The 13715-nt window shown below is 40.0% G+C and overlaps 1 protein-coding gene and 1 long non-coding RNA gene across 7 annotated transcripts in view; one reads left to right on the plus strand and one right to left on the minus strand.

Annotated features, from left to right (window-relative positions):
- robo1 (roundabout, axon guidance receptor, homolog 1 (Drosophila)) overlaps positions 1 to 5497 on the plus strand; it is a 369807-nt gene extending 364310 nt beyond the window's left edge. For all 6 annotated transcript variants that reach the window (XM_039826488.1, XM_039826470.1, XM_039826460.1 and 3 more), the window contains 3 exons: positions 4061 to 4336; positions 4436 to 4629; positions 5233 to 5497. In XM_039826488.1, coding sequence (XP_039682422.1) covers positions 4061 to 4336; positions 4436 to 4629; positions 5233 to 5247 — 485 coding nt within the window. In that variant the 3' untranslated portion in view covers positions 5248 to 5497. The remainder of the gene's footprint in view (positions 1 to 4060; positions 4337 to 4435; positions 4630 to 5232) is intronic.
- Positions 4513 to 13715, minus strand: part of LOC120575673 — a 47515-nt gene continuing 38312 nt past the window's right edge. The window contains exons 2-3 of the long non-coding RNA XR_005642040.1: positions 8466 to 8530; positions 4513 to 4623 (exon numbers count right to left, since the gene is read on the minus strand). This is a non-coding gene — a long non-coding RNA (uncharacterized LOC120575673). The remainder of the gene's footprint in view (positions 4624 to 8465; positions 8531 to 13715) is intronic.

Consider the following 13715-nt stretch of genomic DNA (forward strand, 5'->3'; position numbering starts at 1 on the left):
ATTGGTTGAGCGAATCCCCATACACACACATTGGAGATGAGAAAGTAGATCTCATATTTCAGACACTGCAATAATTAAGTCTAAAATCACAATGAACACTTGACTATTATCTCTTAACATTAAGGTGCAAAATTAAAGAATAAGTAAGAAATGCTTAATAAAGTGTAATAAAATAGTGCAAAGTGTTAATTAAGTTTAGTGCTAGGTTGGTAACCTGGCTTCTGGACAGTGCTCAGCATGTCTGCCTCTGTTATTTCTTTGTAGCGTTTAGTAAGGCTAAACGCTGATGCAGAGTACCTCTCCATGGTGGTCTGCTGCTTGTGCGGTGTAACAGCTGCAGATGTTGTTGGACGTTGCTGGCGAATACGGCTGTGCTCCAAAGTATGAGCGCGGCTAAGGTGGTAAAACAAGTTTATGGTGTTACCAGTGTTGGTGGGGACGACGGTCTTGCATAATTTGCTGACGACATTGGTCTGGCTACGGTCAGACTTATAAAATCCCCAAAACTGCCATACTGACTTTTCCTGTTTCATCAACAATTTCCTTGCTCGCTGTGGCACTCAATTTCCACTAATCACTCCACGCCGCCGGTTCGGTTATTGAAGAACCCAACATGAGACAGCGCAACCAAACTTGATACTGTTACATGATTGGCTGTCACTCCCTACGTTGCTAGCTTACCAGAGAGTGAGTGCCTTTGCCACTTATATTACAGGTTTCCCAAGGTCTTATAAAGCTAACAGTTGTGTCCGATTTCAATTTAAGGCATTTTTGTGAATATGAGAGGTTTCGTTAGCTGCTAATGTCCCTTCAATCCAACGGATAAAGATAGCGGCTAGCTAGCTACACTTTAGGCATAACTATAGTATATTTGCACTTTGAATTTCGTCACGGCATGTATATCACAGCTACCAAAAGGTCTTACAAAGCTTAGCTAACACTTTCAATTTAATGCATTTTTTGTGAATTTCAGAGGTCTCGTTAGGAGGAGGCTAGCTAGCTCTCATTGATGGACTCCAGCTCACCGCGGGCTCTATTAATGAGACTCGTGGACAAGAGGTGCTTATTTCCCCAATCATTTGTTCGGGGAAACTAACTCAACACATATCCATTATAAGATTAACTGGAACCTGTGGGCTGCGGTAAGAGATTGCGGCCGTAACAAGCTCGCTGACCGCACTCTGTCACACACCGGCCATTTAGCAGGAAGAGGGGAGGGAGAACATCGAGCTGCAGGCCCTGGAGCTCAGATAAAAAAATTAAACCACATAAACCTATTCTGGTACAACCTCTAAATACAATTATGAACCTGAAAATGAGCATAATATGAACACTTTCAAAATCATGAAAGCTGGATATGACTGCATTTTGTGTCTTATAGATTCCTACTCAATTGTTGATATTAAGTGAGCTAAGTTGTTGTGACAACTTATCTTGTTAAATACTATGTATACTATTTCAGGCCTGGAGTGTAATTTATAGAAAGTAATCTCAATTTATGTTGCGTCCTATAATATAGGTCTGGAATATTGCAAAGAACAAATCTTCCATTTTTTAGAAAATCTAAATTGGTATTATGTGTATAAAGGTACGATATGGAGAAAATCACAATATTATTGACCAAATACTTAGATCTCAATATTGCGATGATATTGTAGGGTTGACAATTAGTGCTTTAACAAAGTATTTTCACAAAGCGATTTTAGATAAATAATTATCAATAATGTGAATATAATGACTAAGTGGTTAAAGGCCAATAATAGAACAGCTACAACAGTCTGGCAAGTTAAAAAATGACATCACCAACAGACTGATAGAGAGACAGACATGTAGCGGGACTAGCAGTTCAGCTGTATCTCACCGATGACCAGTTTGTATCAATGACTCTGCCTTAATTCCCTCCACAGATATGGAAGGGTAAAGTGCAGTTTACTGTGATGTAGTGTCGGTAAATGACTGAGTATGGGTGTGCCATGAGCCAGAGTTTTAATCCTCTTCTCTCATGTGTTTATGCACATGCAGACATGGCATCACTCCTAATCTGTGACGGTGCTGAGCAGATCGGGCGAGTGGTGGGCTGGAGGCCAGGGCCATGGTGGGGAGGAGGGGAGGTGGGTTGTCTCAGGGGAGCGCTGCCCAGCTTGGCTATGCTGACACTGGGATGTCTCTGCACTCTAGTCACTAATGAAATTGATCCAGGTGCCACGGCTCATACTGAAGTTCCACCTTTCACTAGGCAGGAGCCAGACATAAACCAAACAGGGGCTAAATACCAGACCATCTGTACACAGGAGGAAAAACTTTAAACTTGTTAAGTAAAAGAGCAATTGGCTTTTTACAGCATCATTCTTTACAACATACAGCCTACCAGTGAAAAGCCACTTTTTCTGTCTGTTTCCATTCTGCTCCACTTTGATCTTGTAGAAAGATCTTTATTTTTGTGTCTGTTGAAGAGTGTGTGCACACACTACCTTTGCTGTGTACAGTATGTGCTGTCCCAGAGCTGGCTCTCCTGCTAGTGTCAGGTGTCCTTGAGTGTTGGAAGCACTTGACAGGGAGATTTAATATCCAGTTCACTTGGAGCCAGACCAGCTATATCCCCCCCAACCCCCCCCCAACCACCACCTCCTGCCATCTTGCTTATATCCTGGCTTCTTCCCCATCCGCTGCCCCTCCCTTTGGAGTGATCTCTCCATTCCTCTCCACTCTCCTCCGTCTTTGTTTGAGCAGAGAGGGGGCGGACTGACAGCTCTGCAGCTCTGTCTGTCCATCAGTCCTCGTGCTGATTGCATTTGATGTGAATGGATTCTTTCCCCCCGTCTTCCCTTCAACCCCCAGCCACATACATACATACATACATACATTCCTTGTCTATGGTCTGGAAGACTGGTGCTGAGGTGTTCGGTGAGTTTCACTCTCGTTTGCACAGTGGATGTGGAAACACCCGAGTTATATTCCCCCCATGATTCATACTGCGTTTGACTCTAATGCCTTTGTCTACCACCTCTCTGAACTTAACCCGTTCCTGTCTCTTTTGATCTGTCTCATCCTTGTCTGCCTAATTAACCACCAGGCCCTCCAATACATCCTCCTTGGCAAGCCCAGAGACACTTTTTAGACCTGAACGCTGCCCTCGCCGATTTTTCCTCATAAATCTAACAAGCGCTCTGCTCCTCCCTTGTAGTGAGCCATAACTTACAGACTGTGGCATTGATCGGACTCAGACTGAGGCAGGACTCAGGAGGCAAGAGAGATATTAAAAAACTGCAGACGCCTCTCTGCTGTATGATATTGACTTCCCCCCCTTTTGTATTCAGGAGGAGTGGGTGGAGGATAATCAGAAGAGTGTATTAAAGCTGCCTCATTCCACCAAAAAGACACAGCAAAGACATCACCTGCCCCATTAGCCTTTCCTGTGTAAAAAATGGAAATAAAAGCTTTGATTCTCCACAAAGTCCAGTGTTCCACAATCTTAAAAGCATGTAAGGTAGCCTTCGATGCAAGCAAGGTGTGAGAGTTGGCACTTGCTACGTTTATTAACTTTCTAATCCTATGTGGATTATGGGTTTGGCTGCTGACAAAACCATCCTTAAGGTCGGAAGCTGATTAGAAGATGAAAAGCCATCGATTGCAGGCAGGCAAGGCTTTTCTCTCGGTGTTTTGTTTAGATGGCTGTGTGATGTGTGAGAGGCCAGGCTGGCCCAATGGCTCAAGGACAAGCAGCATTGATTCATCAACAGGGGAAGTCGAGCAGGTTAGAGAGCCAGCTGCTGACCGTCGCGCTCCCCTCTTCCTTCTCGCTCAAATCTCATAACTCTCTAATGTCATCTGTTCTGTTTACTGTCTGTACGGAGTAGTTTCCGTTCAGCATGGCTATTTGTACAGCTCTTGGTTTATGTACACACTGCAGCTGTGTTTGTGTATCACCTTGCAGGTGTGAGACAACAGAGTGACAGATGATACACACTATAGTTTCAAGAGTACACAGATTTTAGTTTCTCAGTCTTAGTTTTTGACGTCTCTGATTAATGGGTTCTTACTTCCTGTGTTTATCCTTCAGATCTCCCACCTCCTCCCATCCCACCTCCAGCTGTGCTTAAGTCGCCTACACACCCCTCCAAGGCAATCCTGGAGGGCCGGGGGGTGATTTCCCCCAAAGCAGGCGAGGGTCGAGACAAGAGAGGAGGAACGGGGGGCTATCGGCCCAGAGAAGGCTCGGACCCCCGAACCAGCTCGACTGAACGCAAAGACGCTCAGGAGAGACAAAAGACTGCCCATGGGGGGAAAGTGAATAAACATGAGGGTAGCGCCGCCAACAAAGCACGCCAACACGCAGGTACAACAACAAATACACAGTGACAATGACATATGCCAAGTTTTTTTTTTTTTTATTATGCAAGCCTCAATTCCTCCCACAATTGTTCTTTGTCCCCAGGTTCAGAGGACATTCTGCCCTACAGCCGACCACAGTTCCCCACAGTCAACAGCCCCCGGGACCTAAGCTCCTCCAGCTCCATGTCTTCCAGGGGCTCAGGGGGCCGGCGGAGAGGAGATGGAGGCCGCAGGAACCATGCAGACATGGGTCTCAACACCACGGGGGCCTTCCAACCAGGAGATGAAGAACTAGAGGTACAGATGCTATCCATCAACAGTTCTGAATATAGTTCCACCAAGGAGTTTAAAAATGCAATCAGAATAGCAATTTTTAAAACGCAATCAATCAATCAATGTTGGATCCCTTAGATTTGTTTTTTAAATAATTGTGACCGAGTAAGACACACAGTACCAGGGATCCAGGCTTATTGTCAATTCTAACATTTATTGCCTCAGCCCCATTCAGGGTCTTTCTCACTCCTTGTTTACACTGAAATGACAATCATATGTAGTTGATGATTGCGAGTAGTATTAAAAATTACACGCAAAAAATGGTCACAGTCTGGACCCCTGAGTACTAAGCATATTTTACATAGTAAAACGTTAGGGGTGCACAATTCAGAAACTGTCACGATTCGATATCGATTTTCAGGCTCAAGATTCGATTAAAAAACTATTAGATTAAAAAAAAAAAACGACCCTAGTAAAAAATAGGGTTTTCTGGTGTACAAACTATGTAATTGATTGTAAATGACCTCAAACCTAGTTTGTCATTTCTGGCTGACATATGCTAATATCAGAGGATTTATTGCTCATGAATGATGCATGTTAACTTAAATGTTTGTTTTTTTTACTCAGATGGTAGAAAGCTGAAGAACAGAGGAGGAAAATGAGGAACAGCCCTGATTTTGAGTGGAGCATCATTGTTTCTCTTACAATTTTAAATATCTCAGTATTTCACCATCATGTTGGCTGCCATTATACTGTACATCAGTAGTGTTTCTTTACATCTGGAAAACAGACCAATGGTTGTTGTTTTTTTTACTTATCATTTTATATGTCCATTTAAAAAAAAAAAGGAAAGGGTGTCTGAAGTTAAGAGACTGGTGCATTCAAAACAAAATACGCAGTAGTATATTTAATTCCAATGCAATATGGAGTGAAATCCTACTCCAGACATTGATATGACTCTGCTTGCCTCGACAAAAACTTTGAGCCCATACAGTCAGATGTTACTGTAATAAAATAGCTGCGAGCAGAGAGGGGTGGACTGTCTGTAAATATACGTGTATACATGATGTCCTCTTGTTTTTACCCACTGTGGTACCTCAAATTTGTCTTCCTTGTTTTATTTTGCGAATTCTAATTTTATTATGCCAGTAAATATATTTTATCATTTCCATTCATGTTGTAAATTGCTATATTATTTAGCTGCCCCAAGAAAGTGCCACTTTGGGATTTTTTTTCTTCTTTTGTTTTATTGTAATGCACTGTTATGTTTCGTGTTGTCGTCAATGTTTGTTAATTGTTTTACTTTGGTTTTAAAAGCACAATCACTAAACTTTATTTTAAACCATTCTATCTATTAACCTTTTTTGTCTTACTGGAGGAAACAGGTATGACAAAAGAGTCTAGTTAATCCTGATGATGATGATGTAGGTAAAGGTTGCTGTTTACGAAGGCTGTGCTTGAAAGGAGACTCCTGGTGTTGATTGTCTCCCTCTCCAGTTCTAACGCTAGCTCAAGTGATATAAAAAGACAGTTAATGTGAGTCATAGCTGCAATGTATATATATCTTTTCGCATTGACCATAAACTCAGCTATTGCACATTAATCGAAATGGTTATGTTGTCTACTAATGCACTTAAACGAATGTCCAATACAGGAAATAAGTCACTTTGGGAATCTGGAGAGGTTGGAATTGGACAAGAGTCTCCTTTCTTGATAAGGCAGGGGTGACGGATCCCTGTTTTTTTTAAGGAGGAAGGGTGCTGTTTATTCATAGGACATCTGCAAACATTTGTTTCGTAAAGCAAAAAAGTAAAAGAACTAAAAAAAAAAATGATGAATAAAAAAGTTCAAACTATGTGTACCTTTGGTAATTTGTGTGGGCTATTTTTCATAAGTTGAACACTATAAGAAGAAAAGTGGCTGCACGACAGCTACAGGTCAGCAGCTGAAAGGTGAACTGGGTCTAAATTAAATTAAGTCCATATTTACTGTATTATGACTTTGTCTACTACAGATATTTGTATGACACTGTAATATGACTCTTTTCAACATATACTATAACTTTTGTCTTGACATACTTCAACATGCAAAACTGGATTTTTTTTTACATACATGATTATAACAGATGTCCGAGCGAGGTACCTGCGACTGCTCGACACTTCAACATACTATTCTAGGACTTTTTTGGTGCTATTAGTTTCAAGACCATTACAGTAATGAAGAATACAAATGGATGGACCAATGGTGTTCCTGTCACTTTTTTTGCCATACTATACTGTGACTTTTTTCATGAACTTTTGACAACATACTATACTATGATTTCATCACTTTTTGAGACTTTTTTCATGGACATACCATGATGTCACACTTTTATGGCATACTATACTATGACTTTTTATCACTTATTTCAACATACTATACTTATTTATCACATTTTTCGACATACTATACTGTGACATGACTTTATCACTTTTTTTAAACATACTACACTGACTTTTTTTACAGAGCCCTCCCCCTGGGGTCAGCTGATAGAAGAACTAAACCGTGTGCACAGATTCATAAGACTGTACTGTCTCGGTTTTATAAACGTAAGCAAAATTAGAAAGATATTCACAGATTCGAACTTCTGGGATCAATTCTCTACAGCGAAATGTTATTAAATCACAAACGACTCATCTTTCCTAACGTAGTAAGGTTAACAACGAGCTACAAACTCATTTTCATCAAAACGAGCCATCGTCCGACCTGGAGAAATAACATTATTGGTCTCTATGAGCAGCCAGCAGTGAGTGAATCTGTGAATATCTTTCTAATTTTGCTTACGTTTATAAAACAGTGCAGATTATGAATCTGTGTGTACAGTTTATAAAACAGTGCGCACTGTTTAGTTTTTTTATCATCTGACCCTAGGGGGGCTCCGTACTTTTTCGACATGCTATATTATGACTTTATGATTTTTAATGACATACTATGCTATGACTTTTTACTACATGCTATACTAAGACTCATTTATCACTTTTTTTGACATACTATACTATGACCATGTTCGACATACCACACTTACTTTTTAATGGCTTTTTTCAACATGCTATACTGTGACTTTTTTCATTAACTTTTGACAATAAACTATACTGTGACTTTTTTAACATATTACACTATGACTTTTATGTCAGAGCGAGGCAGCTGCGACTGCTCGACACCTCTCCTGCTACCAGTTCAAACTTCGTACGGGGACTTGAACCTGCGACCCTTCGGTTCCCAACAACTCCCTACTGACTGAGCTACTGCCACTCCTATGATATTTCATAAACTACTACATTGGTCATTTTTTTTTCTCAATCTTCTCAGCACAAAGCTTCATCTGGCTTTGTGCATTGTGGAAAGGAAACTAGAATATTTTACGCAAGTAAAAGTAAAACAAACTAAATAAATAATTTTAAAAAGGGGCAGCAGCAATGACATACTAATTTTAAGCTAATAAAAAGCTAGCTATTTTAATTAAAAAACAAATTCAGGCTCCTGAATAAAATCCATCAACCTATCAATGTAAATACTGGTAAAACATCATCCCGCCTCAGAGCAATGATATCCTAACCAACAAAAACAATACATTAATTTCCTTTAGACCAACATGTGCATACAAATGGTTATTATCTACAACAACCAACTTTCTCAGTATAGCCTTTTTTCACTGACAAATGCTTTGGCCTTTAATTTCTCTCTCTCTAAGTGTTTTCCTTACTCTTTGCTCTAGGTTTTTTTCATTAAGGTATTTTTGGACATTGAAATTATTTTGAGGTTTAGATGTTTTGGCTTCTTAAAGCTGTTGGACCCAATCATAGAGGCCTTCTCTTACTTACAGATCAGTAGCGAAGGATGAAAATCCACACATGAAACTGATGCAATACAGGCAGACTCCAATGTTCTGAAAAAGATCAAATCAATTTAGAATAAAACAACCTCAATAATATCTGATGTGATAGGATGTCGACTTCCTACTGATCCGATTGTTTTGTTACTTCAAAGGCCTATGACATGATGCTCTTTGGATGCTTTTATTAGTGGTCCCCTAATACTGTATCTGAAGTCTCTTTTATGTAGACCTTAGTGGTCCCCTAATACTGTATCTGAAGTCTCTTTTATATAGACCTTAGTGGTCCCCTAATACTGTATCTGAAGTCTCTTTTATATAGACCTTAGTGGTCCCCTAATACTGTATCTGAAGTCTCTTTTATATAGACCTTAGTGGTCCCCTAATACTGTATCTGAAGTCTCTTTTATATAGACCTTAGTAGTCCCCTAATACTGTATCTGAAGTCTCTTTCCCTTAAATTCAGCCTTGGTGCAGAATTACAGCCACTAGAGCCAGTCCCACAATGACCTTTCCTTAGGATGTGCCATTTCTGTGTCTGTAGCTATTGAGGAGGCGAGAGGGGGGGCAAGGTGGAGGGTGGAGGTGTGGCCTTGACCAACTGCCACTTTGCTCGTTTGAAAGCCATGATGTCTCTCTCTCATGGGTGGGCCAAATTCTCTGGGCGGGCAAAGCAGAGAAAGGGGAGGTAACCTTGCTCCTTATGACCTCATAAGGAGAAGATTCCAGATCGGCCCATCTGAGCTTTCATTTTCTCAAAGGCAGAGCAGGATACCCAGGGCTCGGTTTACACCTATCACCATTTCTAGCCACTGGGGGACCATAGGCAGGCTGGGGGAACTCATATTAGTGTTAAAAAAACCTAATAAAGTGACATTTTCATGCCATAGGACCTTTAATGATGACTCTAAATTACATCTGCTCGGGAGACAAAAGAAAGTTTGGTTAGCTGGCTCAACCACGACCAAGAAAATGATAGCTCAGCACTGGCTTTCCCCCCCCCCCACGCGTATTTTCTGGACATAGTTCTGCTTGAGCTCTCTACAGCAAGGATTAACAAAGCCAAGTCATCGACTATAGACCTATGGAGAAACAGCAGCAGCACAGGTATCAGTCCTAATGACCTCAGCATCACAGGAAGTAGAGGAGGGCGACTAGGTAAGGTGGGATTTCTGTCCTTGTTTATTGGTTTATTTTTCTTTCCTTGAGACCGGAGGGTGGGGGGTGGGAGAGGGTTGTTGTTCTTATTCAATTGGGTTTGTCTTGTCTTATCTGTTCTGTATGTTTAAAAATATAAAAAGCAATAAAAAAAAAAAAAAAAGATTAAATCAAAAGCACCATCAACAACCAAAGGCAACACAGCAAAACCATATATTTAATGCCACTAGAGGCTTCTGATGAGCTTTAACTTTAAAATAGGGCTGAGGTAGCTCACCTGGTAGAGCAGGCCCCCGTACTTTACTCCTCGACCCAGCGGCCGCGGGTTCGACTCTGACCTGCGGTCCTGGGCTGCATGTCATTCCCTCTCTCCCCTTTCAAGTCTAAGCTGTCCTACAAATATAAAGGATTAAAATGCCCAACAAATAATCTTAAAAAAACAAATAAAATAGGGCTGAATCTAAATTTGAAAGAATGAGATTAGCTATTCTTTTAATTATTATATTTACTGTTATTTCATAAGATTAATGCTGGAATAATGTTACATATCACACATTCAGTGACAATGCTGATTATAGGAAAAACACGTATTGCTGGCTGTTCATATCTTTTAACCATAAATACATACATAAGGAGATGAATACTTAATCACCTGTTTACATAGCAATACTTGTGGCTGCTTTGTATGAACAAAAAATACAACAAAGACAGCACAATTTCCCCAATTGTGTTGCATCAGCGAGGCTCTACAGCAGCTGTCACTATGTGCAACCATTACACACAGATATGGCTATTTATAGGGCCTGTACCAGTGATATCTCAGTCACTGCCAACGATCACTTTTAAAATAATCATCAATCTGGTGAATTTCCTTTTTATTTTATTTAGCTTCGCTTAGTAATGGTAGCCCTTTCAGGAAAATACTGGGGCATGAATTTTGCTCTGTACTTTCTAATAGTTCCTCTTATAGGTATTAACCATGTGTGCAAAGTGCACAACACTAACATCTGAGGAAAGAAAACTAATCATACAATTGATACATTTATTTTATTGACACATTATTATAGCAATAATTGAAAAGCATCATAATAAAACTCAGTGTCATTGTATCTATTGAATTATAATTTTTTTTTCTGAGCTGGCCACACAAAGGAAAGTGTGTCCTGGAAAAGACACAATGCACTTCAACAACACAGTCAAGGAGGGAACTATCAATATCCTTGGCTCAGAGACTAAAGGACCATTTCTGTTCTGTACAGTAGCTATTCAAATGTATTACCTAATGCCAATTCCATTAGTGTTTTCTATTACTCACAGTATCAGCATCCCATGTCATTCAGTAAAGGCATTTGGAGCCATAGAGGGAAGCTAAAACCAACGGTGAAGGGATTATATTCAATTTGAAAAGCCTAAATTGCTGCCAATTAGGCGTAAGGAGACTCCAATGAGGTTACATAAGAGAGTGAATACAGTACTCATCTTATTTCTCATCACTCACTAGCTGGTGGGATAGCTGCTGACACGGCAAAATAAAATATCCATAAAATCAGAAGATGACAATGTCGCCACACAGCGACTCTAGACGGCAACTTACAGTATCCTAATTGGAGACTGAAATACATTTGTTCCAGTTTATTACATCTATCCTGCCTACTGCTTGTTCTCACAGAGGCAATAACCTGGCCTATGGGAGTCTTTAATGTCAACGGCTGTCTGTCTGGCTTATTCAAACATCAGTGATGAAAAAAGAGAGATGGTTCCTCCCCTTTATACTCCCACCCGAGCCTCAAAGAACTGGAATGGAAGTCGTGTTTTTACAAGCTAATGACTAGCGCTGCCCACCTCAACATCCTGGAGCCTCAAGAGTCCTACGCTGAAAGCCAGCAGAGTGATGAGAGCTTGTACGTCCACTAGACTCATTAAGTGCAACCATTTTTTTTTTTTTTACATTGAGATATCCAAAAAATACGGGAATGTACAGAAGTAATCTAAACAGCAGTTAATCTTTTCTACAGCATACTTGTTAACTTTAGAAATAAACTTAAGTTTAGTGCGGACATTTGATATTTACAGAGACAAATTAAAACACAAAAGTATAATTTGAACTTAGTATTTATAATGGTTTAGCTACTGTGGTCTAAAGCTACTCCCCTCCTCTCTGAGCTTTTGGCGCTCCCTTCCCCCTTTAATTCCCCCAGGTGTTCCCTAATAAGCACCTTTCTAAACAAGAACAATTTTGGAACAGGGGAGAGCATCCTCTTATGCGCCCATCCATCATTTTAAAGAGTGGTGTGTCCAGGCCCCACAATGAGATGCAGGTGATTAAGGATATTAAGCAGATACACTGGCTGCCAGGGTTATTCACCCCATGATGGCATGAATATACACAATGAGGCTGGATGTTCTTTGGTCTGGTCCTTACAGTTACTCTACCTGTGTGCTCGGGGAAAGGCTCAGAAGTGTAGAGGGGCATGTCTACATTAGAAGTGGGGGAAGGGGTATGAAAAAGGGGAGTGTGGGTTACATTTTTTCTCCATCACTATATATATATATATATATATAGTGATGGAGAAAAAATTTAACATTAGACTCACATATGGAGAAAATCCGATATCGTGATATTCTTGTCCTAATACCTCGATGTCGATATTGTGGCGATATTATAGTGTTGACAATTGGTGCTTTTACAAAATATCTTCACAATGAGATTTAAGATATGTAATCTTCAGTAATGCAGATATAATGTCTGTGTAAAAAATAACAGAACAGCTAGAGTAGTCTGGTAACACAGAAAATGACATCACTTTACTGTAATGCAGCCTTTAAAAACCAGGAAAAGAGAACACTAAGGGCAATTACGATATTAAGATTTCCAAAATCTAAGACGATATCTAGTCTCATATCACGATATCGATAGAATATCGATATATTGCCCAACCCTAGTATCATGCACTCATCGTAAAGTGGCTTGTGGTGGTTTTTAGATGCAAAAACAGGTTTGTTGCATTGCCTCTTGCGCGGTTTACCACCACTCGATACGTTTTGCATAGTGCATTAGCCTGGGAAACATACATTGGCTTAAAGCAGAAGTATTTCCAAGCTACCGAGGAGGCGTTACTTTTGGCCACTAAAGTTTCCTCTTCGGTCTCTGTTATTTCGTTTTCTCCCTGAGCAACACTCATTTCTTACTTTTGTGTTCTTTTTGCTCCACTGACTCCCTTCGCTCTCTCTTTAGGTCCTTTTTCTTTCGCTTCTCTGATTCGTTCCTTTTTTGCCTCCATTTCTTCATTTACACTGTCACTCTGTCGAAATATGCACACAGGTCACGTGGTACGCTCCATAGGGTTTGTCACGTGCACTAACGTGCATGTGGCACGTGATATCGCAATAATTGACTCGATATATCATGCACCCCTACTGTTCACGATTGGTTGGACCAAAAATATATATATATATATATATATATATATATATATATATATATATATATATATATATATATATTTTTTTTTTTTTCTATTATCTTTCTAATATATTACTGATACTTTATTCTAAACATTTTTTGTGATTTATGTTCATCCCCAGAGGCCAGGTTGTTGTTTTTTTTCTGTCATGTCTCTTTCAAAAAATATGCGTGTCTTGATTAAGCTGTATTCAAGACAACCTTTTTTGATATTTATATGCAGACTTTTGAATACATTAACTTCAAAAATTACGATCCATCGGAATCGTTTCTTTATTGGAATCGTTTGGAGGAGTTGGTTTCAAATCTGATCATGGGTTCCAAATTTGATATGCGCAATGTTTGGTTTCCCCGAGCAACCAGGCGGTTGTTGTGTTGCAGCCGTGCAGCACAGTAAGCGGAGCTCTAGTATGGCTTTATTTTGCATTGAAAAAGCTGTAAAACTGCAAACCACCATAGAATCAAAATAAAACTTTCCTCTTATTTGTGAAAATATGCATGGGACCCGTTTCAACTCCACCACTCAAAGAATCAGAATTGAGAATCGATGAGAACCGGAATCGAAAGGAAGAATCGGAATTGGAATCAGAATCGTAAAAATCCAAACGATGCCCAACC

Source organism: Perca fluviatilis, chromosome 2 (genome assembly GCF_010015445.1).
Source record: "Perca fluviatilis chromosome 2, GENO_Pfluv_1.0, whole genome shotgun sequence".
NCBI lineage: Eukaryota > Metazoa > Chordata > Actinopteri > Perciformes > Percidae > Perca > Perca fluviatilis.